The sequence below is a fragment of the Pseudophryne corroboree genome, chromosome 6 (genome assembly GCF_028390025.1).
Source record: "Pseudophryne corroboree isolate aPseCor3 chromosome 6, aPseCor3.hap2, whole genome shotgun sequence".
Taxonomy (NCBI): Eukaryota; Metazoa; Chordata; class Amphibia; order Anura; family Myobatrachidae; genus Pseudophryne; species Pseudophryne corroboree.
The window spans coordinates 496091482-496107973 of NC_086449.1; the positions used below are offsets into that span (position 1 = coordinate 496091482).

A 16492-nucleotide genomic window follows, 5' to 3' on the forward strand; every position below is an offset into this window, starting at 1 on the left:
TTTCCCTGTGTGTATTGGTCTTTTCATTCCACTTTTCATCATTCCCACTGTGTATCTGTACTCATTAGCAAATCTGAGTTTTGTCTGTCATAAGGTCCAGGTAGACCTTCTTGGACGACTTTCTGTTAGATAAATCCAATCTTCTCTTTCCAGTCCATGAACTTTACGTACTGGCAGATAGGACTAGAAAGTTTTTCTCTTATATAGCTAGAGATGGGGATACACACTTATACCACCCCAGTCTTCAAATAATTGCCAGGAAGTGCGATGAGTCTTACATGATGAGGATAGGCACCCCCTCCATCTGTGAAAGTCATAATGATTTCTGTAGTGTAGAGCAGTGGTTTCCAAACTTTTTTGAATCACGGCACCCTAGAATATCAGAATTTTTTTCACGGCACCCCTAGGCCAAAAAATTCTTAATGAGAAATTTAGAAAGAAATATTACATCAAGTAGATTGCGTTTATATGTCATCCTTAGGGTCAGTTGAGTGGTGAGGGACAAGATTTGCTTCTGTTTAACCACATATTTTATGACTGGCAGCCACCAGCACTGGTTTTGCCTATTATATTGACCATGAATAATTTGAATTGGTCCTGGATCACCAACCCAGGGCACCCCTGCAAGTGTCCCGAGGCACCCCAGGGGGCCACGGCACACAGTTTGTGAACCTCTGGTGTAGAGGATTGTCTGTTGACTGGACTGCTCACCAGACAATGATTTTTAAGGGGCCCTATAGTTTGGAAGAGTAGCCTCCTCTCTTTAAAACAAGAGTTCCCCTCCCTGTCTGGGTGCCAGGCCTCAGCCACTATTGACAGTAATTGTTGGAGCCAGTAAGCTCCCCCCCCCCGACCCCCCCCCCCCGACCCCTGATTTCCCACACTGCTGAGGATGAATGTCACTTATACCCCTTTCACTTCTCCAATGCTGGATCCCACCCGGGAATTGGAAACGGGTCCTTCCAGGGTGGGATCCTGCATTGGACCCTAACTGCAGGCTTCCCGACCCGGCAATATGTTGGGTCGGGTTGCCATAGCAGCGGGGACGGAGCTGGCAGTGGAGGTGGAGGTGGTGCTGGGAGATGAGCTCATCTCCGAGCCTCACCCTATGTAGTAAACGGGTCCCGGGTCGCATTGACCTGGCAACCCGTTCACACTGCCACTGACCCAGTATTCAACCCGGGAATAACTCTTCTTATAACCCGGGTTGAATTACCAGGTCATGCGACCCGGGAATTCTCCATGGCCCCTTTCACATCGCACAGTGACCCGTGTCGATACCCGGTTATTTGTGCGATGTGAAAGGGGGGTATAAGGATGAGTAAATCTGTTGTGTAGTGATAGGCAACCGGCTAAACTAATGGGGTCGCAATGAGTAAGTTAAATCGATACATTTAATCAATTAAAGAGGTACCTATTTGTAATAACATCAGCATGCATTTTAAATAAATACAAGTTGTAAAAGGCAAACTCAAATGAAGGCTTAAAAATTGTATTGTCACCTAAGCATTTTTGTATCATCTTTTACCTACTGTACCTCCTGGAGAACTTCCTATGACAGTAGGCCTGAGCAGTGAACATTTTTTTTTTAATGTTATGGAAGAGTTGCCAGGAGAACAGTATGGGTGGTGGAACATTGGCATTTTTCTTATGTTTACACATTGCTTGTACTGTAAATGCAAAATAGCTGCCATAGACCCATAGCTAATTCTATTAAAGTTGCAAGCCGCCATAAGTTTATCTTAAACTCAGCGTTCCATTGCAGATACATACCGAAGAAACTAAAGTTCGTAATGGAGGTACTAGTGGATTTATGCTCCTTTATCTGACATTTATTGGGGCAGGAATGGTTAAAAATGTCATTACCTTAGTTTGTTCTCTGAAGTTCCATAATGCGGTGCCCTCGACTAGTTTAAATAGATTTGAAGTTGTCATGGCCACCTGCCGTGATTGTCGGTGTTAAGTATTAAATTTCTTGGAATGATATTCCTTTTTCAAGACCGTAACCCTGGTTTCTGTCTTTCCACCACAGCTTCAGTTAGATCCTGTTGACTTCAAAACCACTCACTTAATGTTCCACACTATAACAAAATGCCTAATGTCAAGGGATAGGTTCTTAAAAATGAGAGGTAAGCCGTTTTCATATAAGTACGAAAAACTTACCCTTTCAGTGACTTAAAAAGTAAATGTTTATTTTCTTTCGTTTGTATAACCAGGCATGGAAATTTTGGGTAACTTATGTAAGGCTGAAGATAATGGTGTTCTTATTTGTGAGTATGTGGATCAAGATAGCTACAAAGAAATAATATGTCATCTTACTCTACCGGATGTGCTGCTTGTAATATCCACACTTGAGGTGCTGTATATGCTGACAGAGCTGGGAGAAGTTGCCTGTGTGAAGATTGCAAATGTAGAAAGAAGCATAGGTAAGTATTTTCTTTAAAGGTTATTTAAATTCTTTAAAAAGGTTGTTTTTTGCTATCTTTTGCTTTTAATTATGCGACAATACAGTACTGCTGCTGGGAAGACCAGCTAGAGGCTTGGGGTGTAGGAATTCCGCTTTTGTTGTTCTTCTCAACTAGACAATAGCAACTGGAGTTTTGTCTATTCTTCTAAACGAAGTACACACAGCCATTCATAAGATGAAAAAGGTGGGTGTCACCTCCGCTATCTTCTACATGTATGATTTGTACTGTACAGCGTAGAATAACATAGACCATTAAAGCGTCTAAGGATACATCCACTTCGATGTTTTTGGGAACATACTGTAACTGAAGAGCTCTCTCTGATGCCTAAATGGTCCTTCTGTTCACTTGAATTGGGGGGTGGGAGGTGCTCCTAAATGTCATCTTATTGTTTTGTCTGTGTTCTTTCATACGAAGACACTTTAATACAGTCATGGTAAAATGATGCCTCCTGCATACTTGTGTTATCCGCTGCTGAAGATGCAACATCTGATCAGTTGCGTGAATATCAGCCATCTGAGTAACAGGTCTCTCAGGATGGCCGGGCTGTAAATAGTGCTGGGACCAGTGTAGCCTCTGGATTAGCCACTCCCAGCTCCACCCAACCCCACCCCCAAGTGCTGGCAGCCTATTAGATAGGCCATAAGCTTTGGGGGCACTGCGTGCAAAAATGCAGGACCCATTCTGTACATGCGTAGAACAGGTCATGCGCAGCGTCCCACCACTGGAGTTGTACGTAAACTGTCATGTTTACGTACATCTCTGAATCAGGACCACTAAGTAGTGTGCTAGAAAGCCAGCTTCCAAACTTTGTGTCCTACTGTAGGAACAAAAATCGATTGTATAGTTTATTGGATATAAAAAATGATCTGAAAAATATGTAAAATATAAATACAAGTTGAAAATAAAATCCATCCGGTTTGTTTTTTTGCAGTGTATAAATCTGTGTCAGACCTGATTTCGAGTAATTATTATTTTTACAGTTCATCAATTAAATTAACATTTTACGTTCGTTCTACAGTAAATGGCTAGCAGCACAATAAACGGCATTATCAGTGCTGACCTATAGGATTTTCGTATCAGGAGCTTCCTCTGTATGGGGCTCGAAGGGTGTTGTGTGCATTTGCATCCTAAATATAAGCAGGAAAATACACACATGAAATTTGCATTTACATATGTTCACTTACATAGAAATATAGAATTTTACAGATAAGAACCACTTTGCCCATCTAGTCTGCCCTAAGCACATATTTATATACTAGGGTTAATTTGTGTCAGGAGCCAATTCATCTACAAGTATATTTTTGGAGTGTGGGAGGAGTACCTGGAGGAAACCCATACAAGTACAGGGAGAATATACAAACTCCACACAGGGCCGTGGTGGGAATTGAAGTCATGACCTCTCAAGATGCGTCCAGTGAAACATATCTGTAGCATATTTCTCAAGGTCACATCAGGACTAACAGGTGTTAATAATTATGCCCTTTGAAGATGTGATTAGTAAGTGGTGAAGTTGATTAATATATAATGAGATACCATCTACATAGAGCAAACAGAGGGCCTAATTCATGATCGTAAGGAATTGCAGAGCCTCAAGGAAGCGGTTGTTCAATTCTATGCAATTAAAATGCAAAAGCAGCAGAGATCTGAGTGTTGCGTCTGAGGATGTAGCCTTGGATCACCCTTATCGACCATTGGGCGCGATGCGTGATGTTTTTAGGCATCGGTCAGCCTGTGTAAGCTGAAGCTTACTCAGATTGGCCATTGGATCCGGACAGCCAGATCCAGTAAGTCTGTGTCCAGCGACGCAGACCCTGGACCCTTTCACACCTTCAAAATGGGGACAACACGCCCCTATTTTGAAGAAAGGAGCCGGGCGTGCCCATCCCCAAAAGCCTCAGCATGTCAATCATTGAGCAATATTGCATGACCTGTTCTGTCCACATATGCAGAACGGGTCTTGCGCCTGCGCAGACCCAACACCATCGGATTTGTATGTAAATCATCGAGTTTGCGTACAAATATAAATCAGGCCCAGCGTCTGGACAGTTATTAATAGCTGTGAATGTTGCATGTCCAATATAAATTCTAATTAAGTATAAACACATGCAAAATAAAAATGTCTGCCCTTATGTTTTTTCAATATTGATACATATTGATCTTATTGTTTTTTATTCTCTAATAATAGTAAACATGATGGCTTGCTTGCTATTTCATTATACAAAGATTAGCCAATACTCCATGTGAAAACACCAGTGATACTTATTGGCTACTATCACCTTGATTTTATATATATATATATATATATATATATATATATATATATATTTTTTTTTTTTTTTATAAAGAAATAACCATTTTATTACTCACATTTTGTTTAATAATTGTTAATACTTAACATTAACAACTTTTGTGTCTATCATTGTAGATACACTGGTGTGTCTTATTTCTATGGACATACAAATGTTTGGACCTGATGCCCTTACGGCTGTCAAACTTATTGAACATCAAAGTTCTAATCATCAAGTGGTTTCAGAAATTCGTCCTCAGACAGTGGAGCATGTTAGTGCTACAGTCAATGCAAGCCCAGTCCCAGGTACGTATCCAAACTCTAAAATGTTGCCATTTACGTTGTATTATACATACAGTGGTGTGTGAAAATGCTGTATCTATTGAAGCATAGTTTTTACCTAAAATATGATCTGTTTAGTTCAAATACCTTAAAAAAAAAAACATTCAAAATAAAATTGATTTAACAACACAAATATAGCTACTGTATATCGAACTAACCAAATTGGTGCAAATTCTAGGATATTCAGCTCTGTTTCGTATATAATTTGAGTCCGATGTTTCATTGATTAGGTGCTCATCTGTTCATTTTGATGGGCTCTTCCCTGTAAAAAATAAATAAATAAAAATAAAATAAATGCAAAACAGAAAATCCAAAAATTATATGTGTCACTATGGGGATCATTTAGATGTGGTTGGAGTTTCTATCACTGTTATAGCGCTGTATGTAAATATTACATACAGACGCCTCCTGCTTCAGTAGTGATCTGACCTGCGTCCTGGGCGGCTTGCGGAACCTATGGTGCCACGCAAACTGCATGCCGCAGAGGCTATGATATCTGTATCCTATGATGGAGCTCCTGGCCTCTTCCTACCCCCTCAACTGGTGACACGCCTCAGTTTTCCCAGAGGCCACCGCTGCCCCCTAGACGGCAGCAGACTGTCAATCACTGACAGTCTGCTGCTGCTCTGCTTCCTATGTTGCAGGACCCGTTAGCGCATGCGCAAAATACTGAAAAACAGTACTTCGCAACAATGGACGTAGATGCAGCCGCACCTGAATGAGGCCCTATTAGTCCTCATACATATAGGCATTATTTAAATTAATGTAAAGCATTTTGTCAAGATTTATTATGTAAGCGGAATGAACATTTGCAGACACCAATGACAAGTGTATGCTTTGCTTTCATTTTCCAATTGCCTGTACTATTCAGAAGGGTCCAACTCCTTCTTAAAACACAATTGCATTCCATTTAGCGCTTGTTAGGGCATGTTTTGACAATACTGAAAGCTCATAGAGCCTGGTTAATTTAATTTGCTTTTGTAATGTCTTTTAAACAATCTTAAGATATTTGATAAACTGTAACTTTAAAGTAAAATTGTTAAACTACAGTTGATGGCCATTAATTCTCCTTCAGTCACAGCATAAATGAAGAATCTTCAAAATTATTATTCGTTTTCCCAAGATTAGAATGTTCATAATGCTCAGAAATACAAGAGCATGGTTTACACTCCTTTGGAAAGTCAATCAGCAGGTTGGGGTCATATTTTATTTTTCCAGGCCTATTCTTTGTTGGCTAATATCAGATTTCACAAGTACTCTGTATGCTACACATCAGGCAAGGATACACAGATTAAACGGGTTCACTATGGTATGCCGGCGGTCGGGCTCCCGGCGACCAGCATACCGGCGCCGGGAGCCCGACCGCCGGCTTAACGACAGTGTGGCGAGCGCAAATGAGCCCCTTGCGGGCTCGCCACGCTACGGGCATGGTGGCGCGCTACGCGCGCCACGCTATTTTATTCTCCCTCCAGGGGGGTCGTGGACCCCCACGAGGGAGAATAAGTGTCGGTATGCCGGCTGTCGGGATCTCGGCGCCTGTATACTGTGCGCCGGGATCCCGTCAGTCGGCATACTCAACACCACCCGATTAAACTACTGTGGAAAACGTTTAGAAAAACCAACAAAAAACACAACAGCATTGTCACATATTTCATGCTCTCTACCTGGATTATATAGGAGGCAACTGGAAGAATGTTTTCGGACTAGTCAAGACGAAAGTGGAATGCTTGGAGAAAAATCAATGCAAAAAAAGTCATACTTAAGTACAACAGAGAAGCATTATGGTGGGAGTAGTATGATTTTGACCTGGGTGGTGGTCCTGGACCATTTGTCACCTATGTCCATCTGTTTCAGGTCCATCTCGATTACTCCCAGAACCAGCTTTTTTGTTTCACATCAACAGAATTCACAACTAATTTATTTGTGTTATGACTGTTCTTTAATAACTAAACATTTGCAGTTATATTTTGTAAATAGTTTTGTTCTTCCATTATCAGAAGCAAATAGAGTAATTTGGGTTTTATTCTAATTTAAAAACTTTTATATGTTTCACTTAGCTTCCAGACCAGTCCAGGCACATGCTGTGCCTCCTCCTGGAATTGTAGAAATAGACAGTGAAAAGTTTGGCTGTCAATGGTGAGTGCAGATAGCATTTGTGAATTGCTTACTTTCTCAGAAATAATGTACACGTTGAGTATCCCATATCCAAATATTCCGAAATACGGAATATTCCGAAATACAGACTTTTTTGAGTGAGATAGTGAAACCTTTGTTTTTTGATGGCTCAATGACCACAAACTTTGTTTAATACACAAAGTTATTAATAATATTGTATTAAATGACCTTCAGGCTGTGTATATAAGGTGTATATGAAACAAATGATTTGTGTGAATGTAGACACACTTTGTTTAATGCACAAAGTTATAAAAAATATTGGCTAAAATTACCTTCAGGCTGTGGGTTTAGGGTGTATATGTAACATAAATGCATTCTGTGCTTAGATTTAGGTCCCATCATCATAAGATCTCATTATGGTATCTAATTATTCTAAAATACGGAAAAATCCGATATCCAAATACCTCTGGTCCCAAGCATTTTGGATAAGGGATACTCAACCTGTAATATGTTTGTGACATTAGTATCTGGGAGGTTTTAAAATTCAGGATTTTTGTTAATCATATACAATTGTCATGTCTTTAAAAAAAGAAAAGAAATTGTACTATTCCAAAAATATTCAATATAACCACATTACTGCCATGCCTAATTTTAGTAAATTGATATGTACTGTGATTTATGCGTTGTAGTACATTTTGTTAATTTACTATTTCTTTTTAAATGGAAACTTATTTTTAAGGCTTTCTATACATAATAATCTGTCACCCCTCCCTAATTAGTTTTCGCAATGTCCCCTTTTGCTGTATGTGTATTATCAAATGAACAAAATTGTCATAAACATTTAATTTAGGGCTATAAAAATTGAAAGGTTAAAAAAAAGTTACTTAAATAATTACTAAGTACTCTTTAGCCTGTCAGAGGAGTATCTTGTAATCTACTAAGTGATTGATTTGTAGCCTTGTACACACTGATTTTTGGAAATAGTTAGGTGTATATACATTTTTAAACCATTCCTGTATTGTTTTTAACACAGGTTAAATGCACATTTTGAAGTGAGTTCGGATTGTTCAGTCTCCCGCTCAGAAATGTATTCTGAATACCTCTCAACATGCAGCAAATTGGCTAGAGGTGGAATTCTAACCTCATCTGGATTTTACAAATGTCTGCGGTACGACAACTTTATTACTTTACTGGTGACTTGAAAGTGCAAATTAAAGCTTTTTTCTTTTTTTCAACTTAGAAAAATAGTCTATAGTTGTAGGATGTGTACATTAGTTTCTAGACATGTATTTGTAGATTTATAAAACTTGCTTTCATTAATATGATCAAAAATTCTTCAGCAGAAATAATATTTAAGGGTGAGTTTAACTTCAGATACGTTTCATTGCTTTTTGACATAATGCAAACTGTATTATCTACAATAGTTGGAACCCTATACCGGATCTGTTTTAGAGTGTTCAGTCTGCTGGTACAGGACCAATGATTATGCTCCAGGACCAGGGATCTGTTGGTATCCCTAGTGGATGCTGTGATAGTTTATTGGAACTTCAGATTGGTCTATGTTTTCCCTAACTCAAATTCTCCATGTGTTCTCTGAAAGGTCTAGTGGAAAGTCTTTAATGAGGATCATTGAAGCCACAAAATCATGATGGGCCTGGCATACCCAATGTTCTAAGGATGGTGACAAGTCAATTTTGGCAACTTCCTCTGTGTCAGGATTTTCTGTCACATCATCCATTTCCACTCTGGGCTCTAAAGATCCAAGAGGTTATCTGAAGATGTTGTTCAGACTATTAGACGCTTGGAAGCTGTTTATGCTATTAAATTGATTTTTCAATTTTGTTGTAACTTGGAGTGGGATGTAATGAAGTCAGAGTTTGGCGTCTGTGCGGGATGCTGGCCGAACTTGGACGTTTTTTTAAAGGGGCAATCATGTACAAGGCACGGTTTAGCCATGTACATGATTGCCCTGTTAAGAAAACATCCGAGTTTAGCAGTCATTGCGCATGGTGGCCACCAAACTCGGACTTCATTACATCACGCCCTTGATTTTTTAAATTTTTTTTGTTAATGGAATAAGTAAAAATCGCTAGGGGTTTTTATGAAAGTGTAGTAAGGTATAGTAATGTGAAAGTGGAGTAAAAAGTGATGTCATTTACTTATGTAGACACACAGGATTCTCAAATAACTCCTTACTGTTCCCCAGTGTATGCGTAGTGCTCTTACTTTGTATTTCATAAAATGTAGTCTCCTTACTTCAGAAGATGGTTTGTATATGTAGTTACCTCAGTATAAGTGAATACATTGACATTTTTACAGGTCTGTATTCCCAAATCACAATATAAAGAGGGTAGAAGATCCAAACAATACTGGCCAAGCTCATATCCATGTTTCTGGTGTGAAGAGAAGGACCTTACCACTTCCCATTCAGATGTACTATCAGCAGCAACCAGCTTCTGCTATCAGGGTTGATATGGTTTCGGATACTGCAGGTTTGTATATGATTTACTTTAATACATCTAGATAATATAATATATAGGTGTTAGTCTCAGCTTAAGTTTTATAAAGCAACTCTCCTAGCTACAGAAACGTTCAAAAGAGAAAATTAAGTTATACTATTAATAGTCCCATGGTAAAATTGCTGTGACAAAACTCATTACAAAATAATGAGCTATATTTGTGAATGGCTGTTGTATTTAATAACCCATTGTTTTATTTCCGGGGGAAATAAGTTTGTGCAGAATATACAAAATAAATAATTTTGATTTCTTTTTTTTTTTTTTTTTTGATTCTCTTCTCCCCTCCCTAATGTCCTGTTCTTCCCTGTGTCTACAGACACAATATGTGTTCCGATGTGTTACAAAAAGAAGACACTGCCACTCCCCAGAAAAACTGTGTACAGGGTGGTCCATAAGCACCCTTATAAAAAGGAAAAGATTAAGGAAATATTAATCCTGTGTCTTCACACATGATATGGGAGTGGGGGAAAATTTTGAGAGTATGTCACCAGTATGGCGGCCATCTTGGATGCAACTCTAAAGTTGGCCATACACCTAAGGATTTATTGTCCGATCTGGCTCGTTGGAATGAAAATCTGGTAATGGATGGGAGCAAATGACAATTGACCATTTGCTCCCAAACACTGGGAAACAGACAAAAATGGTGATTAAGACAAATTGGTTAAATCCATTTGATTTAACCAATTTGTCTGAACGACCGTTTTTGACCGTTTTACAGCATTTAGGAGCAAATGGACAATAATTTGCTCTCATCCATTACCAGGTTTATTTATTCCAACCAGCCAGATCTGGCAATAAATCTTTAGGTGTATGGCCAGCTTAACTTTTTTAAATTGGGAAGGTAGTCATGTGACATGTCAAACAGCTGTAGAATTTCATAAGATAACAATGTTGTTTTAACTGAGTTTACTTTTTGCAGGTAGTGACATTAATGGCAATGGCACTAACACAAACAGATCGTGTTGAGATTGTCTTGATATCTGTGTAGACACTGGATTAATATTGCCTTACTCATTTCTTTTAATAAGGGTGTTTCCACACTTATGGACCACCCTGTACATTTTATTGAAATTTTATTTATGGATACACCTTTACTGTTAAATGACAAAAACTCCAGTAATGTAGTGGTTAATAATTTACATATTAATAACATTTGTATGTAGGTTGAAATATTTATAAACTTATAGGAAGCAATTTGGCATTGGGAAAGTTGCCTTGGATGGTAACAAGTGTGAATGTATTATAAGAAGTTTTATGCTCCTTTCCATGGGTTGTCTTTTTTGTAACAGTGATGTTCCTTGGCAAGTACAGATGTAGCCATGCTCATCTTTGCTGCGCTGCGGCGTGGTGTGCCAGGCTGCAACTATTCACAGCTAGCAATTGCTCTGTTAATTCCTAATGGAATTAATGGAGCGATCACCTGCTGTGAAGAGTCACAGCCCAGTGCACCATGTAGCATGCAGCATCGCAGCAAAGGTGACCATGGCTACATCTGTACAGAAGAGCATATATAAATAACTGTTTCCTTATATATTCTTATTTCATCTGTGCTTTCAGGTATGCCACAAGGAGCAGGGAATCCTTTCCAGAGAGGTCCGGCAGCTAACCAAGCTCCTAATCTGACTGCAACACAAATGTCTTTTCCTATTCAAGGCGTCCACAGTGTGGCACAGACAATTTGTCGGATACCACAGAATCCCCACAGTCAAGCCCAACATCAACATAATACTACAGTGACTGTAATACAGAATAAAACTCCAATTTCCTGTGAAGTAGTTAGGGCTGCAGTAATACAGGGTTCTGTTCAACATTCAACAGTTCCTGTGACTATTGCTTTGGGAGGATCAACACAAGCTTCTTTAGTTCAAAATCACAGCAATCCAGGACAGCAGCCTTCTGTTACTGTAGTGGGTTCTCAGGCTTTGTTTCACCATCCATCTGTTATTCAACAACAGTCCCCACTACACACTGTCGTACCTGGACAGATAACATCAGGCACTCCTGTAGCAGTAATACAACAAGCAGTTTCTCAAGGTCATATATTTGGTAGGGTGCAAAATATGGCAGCAGCGGCAACAGGACTTTCACAAGGTCAACAGTTAATCACTACATCATCACAAGCTGTTCAGGTTTCATCCCAACAATCCCCAGCTTCCAACCAGCAGAAAGATACAGTTATCATAACTCCACAACAATATGTAACAACTTCATCATCCAATATAGTATCTGCTACAACTGTACAGAATTTCCAAGTTGCAGCAGGGCAGGTGGTTACTATAGCTGGTGTCCAAAATCCTCAGACCTCTAGAATTGGTTTTCAGAATATTGCTCCAAAACCCCTTTCTTCACATCAAGTATCCTCTACAACAGTAGTTCAACAGCCGCAGCAACAACAACCTCAGCAGAGTGTAGTAATTGTGAGCCAACCAGCCCAACACGGTCAAGCATATGCACCAGCCATTCACCAAATTGTTCTCACTAATCCAGCTGCTATTCAGGCTGGGCAGACTGTTCAGTTAACTGGGCAAACAAACATTGCACCTTCTTCATCACCTATACCAACTTCAAATAACCAGCTCCCACCTATAATGACGTCTTCCCCCACCACACCAGGATCACAAGGACCTCCTCCTACTGTTAGCCAAATGCTTTCTGTTAAAAGGCAACAGTTGTCACCAGCACCTCACCAACAGCAGCAGGTACAAGTGCAAGCTCAGCAATCACAGTCATCCCAGCAGGTGTCTGTACAAGTTCAGCAGCAGACCCAGAGTGGAGGTGTTGGACTCTCTACTTCTGGTGAGTCCAGCCTAATTAAACAGCTGTTGCTTCCAAAACGGGGACCTTCAACACCCGGAGGAAAACTCATACTCCCTGCTCCTCAAATACCACCTCCCAACAATGCAAGAGCAACAAGTCCTCAGGTGGTATATCAAGTAGCCAACAATCAAACACCTTCCTTTGGAGTACAAGGGCAACCTGCAACGCAACAAATACTGGTTGGGCAGCAAAATGTGCAGTTAGTTCAGAGCACAATGCCGAACCAAACTGGTGTACAGACTGTCCCAATTTCCAATTTACAAATCTTGCCAGGCCAGTTGATCTCAAACTCTCCAGCAACAATATTTCAAGGAACTACAGGCAATCAAGTTACGATAACAGTTGTGCCAAACACAAGTTTCGCTACTGCAACAGTAAGCCAGGGAAGTACACCTCAGATTATTGCACCAATAAGTGGGACTCAGACAGGAGTTGGATTACAGGTACAAACTCTTCCGGCTGCTCTTACGCAACCAGGTGGACAGTTATCAGGATCTGCTGCTTCTCCCCCATTTAAGGGTGATAAAATCATTTGCCAAAAGGAGGAAGAAGCAAAGGAAGCCACAGGCCTGCATGTACACGAACGGAAAATTGAAGTTATGGAAAATCCTTCTTGTCCAAAAGGGTCTGCAAACGCCAGCAATGGGGAAACCAATGAAAAGGAAGTGCAAGCAGGAAATCTTTTGAATGGTAAAAAGTGTGACTCCAGTCTACCTCCTTCAAACTCAGGGAAAACTCAGAATGAGGCCAGTCAAGTGGTCACTAATGGGTCATCTGTGGAATTGGGGGAAAATGGAGCTCCTTTAAAGCAAAACTCTGAACAGTCCGAGATGCAGGATAGTAAAACGGACTTGAAAAGACCACAAGTTAATGGGATTTGTGATTTTGAAAAGGCAGACTGTACTCATTTGAGCAAAAGCATTCCGAATCACAAAACTTCCAATCATGTAAGAAATGGTGAGATCTCTCCATCAGAGCAACAAGAGCTTCTAGATTCTACTCAACAATTTACTGCCAAAGGTGAACAAGTGGAGAAACTTTCAAATGGACCTATATTACCCAACAGTTTGTCACATTTTGCAAGTAGTACTCATGATGCTTCTAATCTTGCAATTCAGATACACTGTGGTAACACTGCAGATTTACCCAATGGACCTGTAGTATCCAGTTTAAATTCAGATGTGCCTCAGCAACGTCCCTCTGTAGTTGTTTCAACACAGTCTACAGCCTCTATTTTACCAGGTCATCAAGTTATCGCAGTGCCCCACACGGGGCCTAGGATTTCTCAGCCCACTCTTCCTCTCGATGTACGGTCTACTAACGGCACAGTGGAGTGCAAAGCTATTAAAAGACCAGCAGAGGACAGTGACAGGGAATCTGTCCCAGTAATTCCCAATAAAATGGGTGTAAGGATTGTTACAATCAGTGACCCTAACAATGCTGGCTGTAGTGCAACCATGGTTGCTGTGCCAGCAGGTGTTGATCCAAGCACTGTAGCTAAAGTAGCAATAGAAAGCGCTGTTCAGCAAAAGCAGCATCAGCAGCATCATCATCCACACACCTTTGTACAGACAGTGGTTGCGCAGGTAAGTCTATATGTTCTTGACAAAACATTGTGCTATGGCAGAAAAAATTGAAGTGAAAAGTAAAACTTTTAGTAACCATCAGGAAATCCAATTGATATACTAGAAAAGATATCTTGAAAGAGTCACTTCCTGCAGAATACGTGGAATGGTTCTCAATCCTTGTGCTGAGACGTGTGGGTTACAGTAGTACACAGGATGTGTCCCAATGCAGATGTGATAGGTGTAAGTGTTGAAAGACTAAAGGCCCTGGGGAGAATATTTAAGTGTATGTGTATTCAAAAGAAATATCGCATGCTTGCTTTGATTTTTTTTAGTAGTAGATGATTTTAATTTTATTTATCTTATTATATTTATCATTTTCCGTTATACTGTCTCATTGGTTACCAATCTTGGCCCTCAAGGCACCCTAACAGTCCAGGTTTTAAGAATATCCATGGCTAAGCACAGATGGTTAAATCAAATTGACTGAGGTACTAGTTTAGTCACTTGAGCCCAAGCATGGTTATCCTTAAAGTCTTGAACGTTAGGGTGCCTACAGGACTGAGTTTGGGAACCTCTGTACTATCTTAAAAGTTGTGACACAAAAAAATAAAATGTAGGCATATGCATCAATAAATGTATCACATGAGCGCATTTGGTAACCACTATACTAATTTCAAATGATGAATGTGACTGAAAATACTTTCCTACTGTTTTAAATGCAGTAGCATCCCTGTAGTGTTCTTTTGTGTAGCCAAAAGTATGTATACTGTACTAAGTAAATGGTTTCCCAACATTCTCAGAGATTTACCTGAAACATTTTCTCCATTTTCATATTTGTAGATTGTTTTAACAGATGTTTTACATAAGGCTAATGGAAACTGAAAGTACCCTTGCATAGTGTAGTATGGTTTAATGTGGTTGATTACAGGAATTATAACTAACACAAGAACAAGCTAGTCTGTGCTAGAAATATGCAAATGGACAATGTAATCCTACAATGAATGAATCCTATAAAGGGGCATTGTATCTATTGGAGTCCCAAGAAGTATATGCTCAGCAGGAGAAATGTCACTGTCACCTTAGAAACTTTGCGTGACTGCAATTGACCGCAAACTATGCTCATGCGGTATGTGTGCATCTGTATGTTTTAGCACCATTGGTCAACTGCATGTTTCATTGAATGTCTTCTACCCTTTTTACACTGCATTCTCGGGTCCAGCCCCGGTCTCTGAACATGGGTTTCAAGCAGTGTCACTGCAGCTTGAAACCCTGGCTGGGCCTGGGATATTGCTGGGGCTTACCTCTGCTGGTGCTTGGAGGTGAAATCTGCAAGCACCTGGAATGTGGCTCTTCCTATACAGTGAAAGGGACCTGGGCTACCTGTTCACATTGCCCTGTAACCTGGCTATTTCCTGGACCAACCCAGGTTGCCGCAACCCAGGTTAACCTGGCAATAACACAAGTTATTGTGGTGGTGTATTACTGAAATGAAGTCAACCCATCCATGGCGTTAATGTAAACGTGGCCTAACTTCAGCTACCATCATTAATACTGGGTCATTACACATTAGATCTCTCTCAAACAAAAAAATAAAAATGAAATGTCAACCACCCATCTCAGATTTTACGATTTTTTTTTTAGTTAAGAGAGGATGGCACGGAATTGTTGCACAGTACCAGTGATTTTAACCACTTAACTTTGGTCAGTGTGGACCCACTGCTTATAACCAATTGTGTCCTCATTCATGTCACTATCCTAAAAAAGTTTTTGAACTAACACCTGTGATACTTCTATTAAACTAGATAAAGAAGCCGCGACTAGTAAATAATAATTAGAAAAATCAATATTTAGGGGTGTATTCAATAACTGTTGAAAGCTACCGTCTTGTCGGAAAGACTGCAGCTTCCGACAGAAATAGGTCGGAAGGGGTTCCGACCTGTTCATTAGAGGCAGTTTTTTTCCGACAAGTCGGGAATTCCCGACTTGTCGGAAAAACACGTGGATCGGCGGAATAGCTGCCGATCCACGTGCTTCTGTCGGCAATGGGGCCAAATCCGACAGTTTTAAGCCCCCTTTCCGACAAACTCAGTCCGACTTGAAAACAAGTCTGATTGAGGTGAGGAGACTGGGCATCGGTGCGGCGGGCTACGATGATGAGAGGTACCTTGCCTGGCCGGCCAGGCACCTCTCTCCCTGCAGCACCTCCCCCCGCCGCCGCAGACATGTCCCCCACCCGCCGCCAGCTCCTCCCACCGGCCACCAATCTCTGCTCTCCCCGCCGCCGTCAAGCTTTCCCCCTCTGCCCACACCCATCCAGCTCACCCCCGCCCGCCACCGTTACTCCCCCTGCACCCCATACCGTCGCTGTCAGTGTCC

The 16492-nt window shown here is 40.6% G+C and overlaps 1 protein-coding gene across 1 annotated transcript in view; it reads left to right on the top strand.

Moving 5' to 3' along the window:
- Positions 1 to 16492, top strand: part of ARID2 (AT-rich interaction domain 2) — a 214070-nt gene that overhangs the window by 127594 nt on the left and 69984 nt on the right. Inside the window, exons 9-15 of the mRNA XM_063927351.1 lie at positions 2033 to 2129; positions 2217 to 2426; positions 4894 to 5061; positions 7155 to 7233; positions 8246 to 8380; positions 9532 to 9704; positions 11289 to 14134. Of these exons, the coding sequence (XP_063783421.1) occupies positions 2033 to 2129; positions 2217 to 2426; positions 4894 to 5061; positions 7155 to 7233; positions 8246 to 8380; positions 9532 to 9704; positions 11289 to 14134 (3708 nt within the window). The remainder of the gene's footprint in view (positions 1 to 2032; positions 2130 to 2216; positions 2427 to 4893; positions 5062 to 7154; positions 7234 to 8245; positions 8381 to 9531; positions 9705 to 11288; positions 14135 to 16492) is intronic.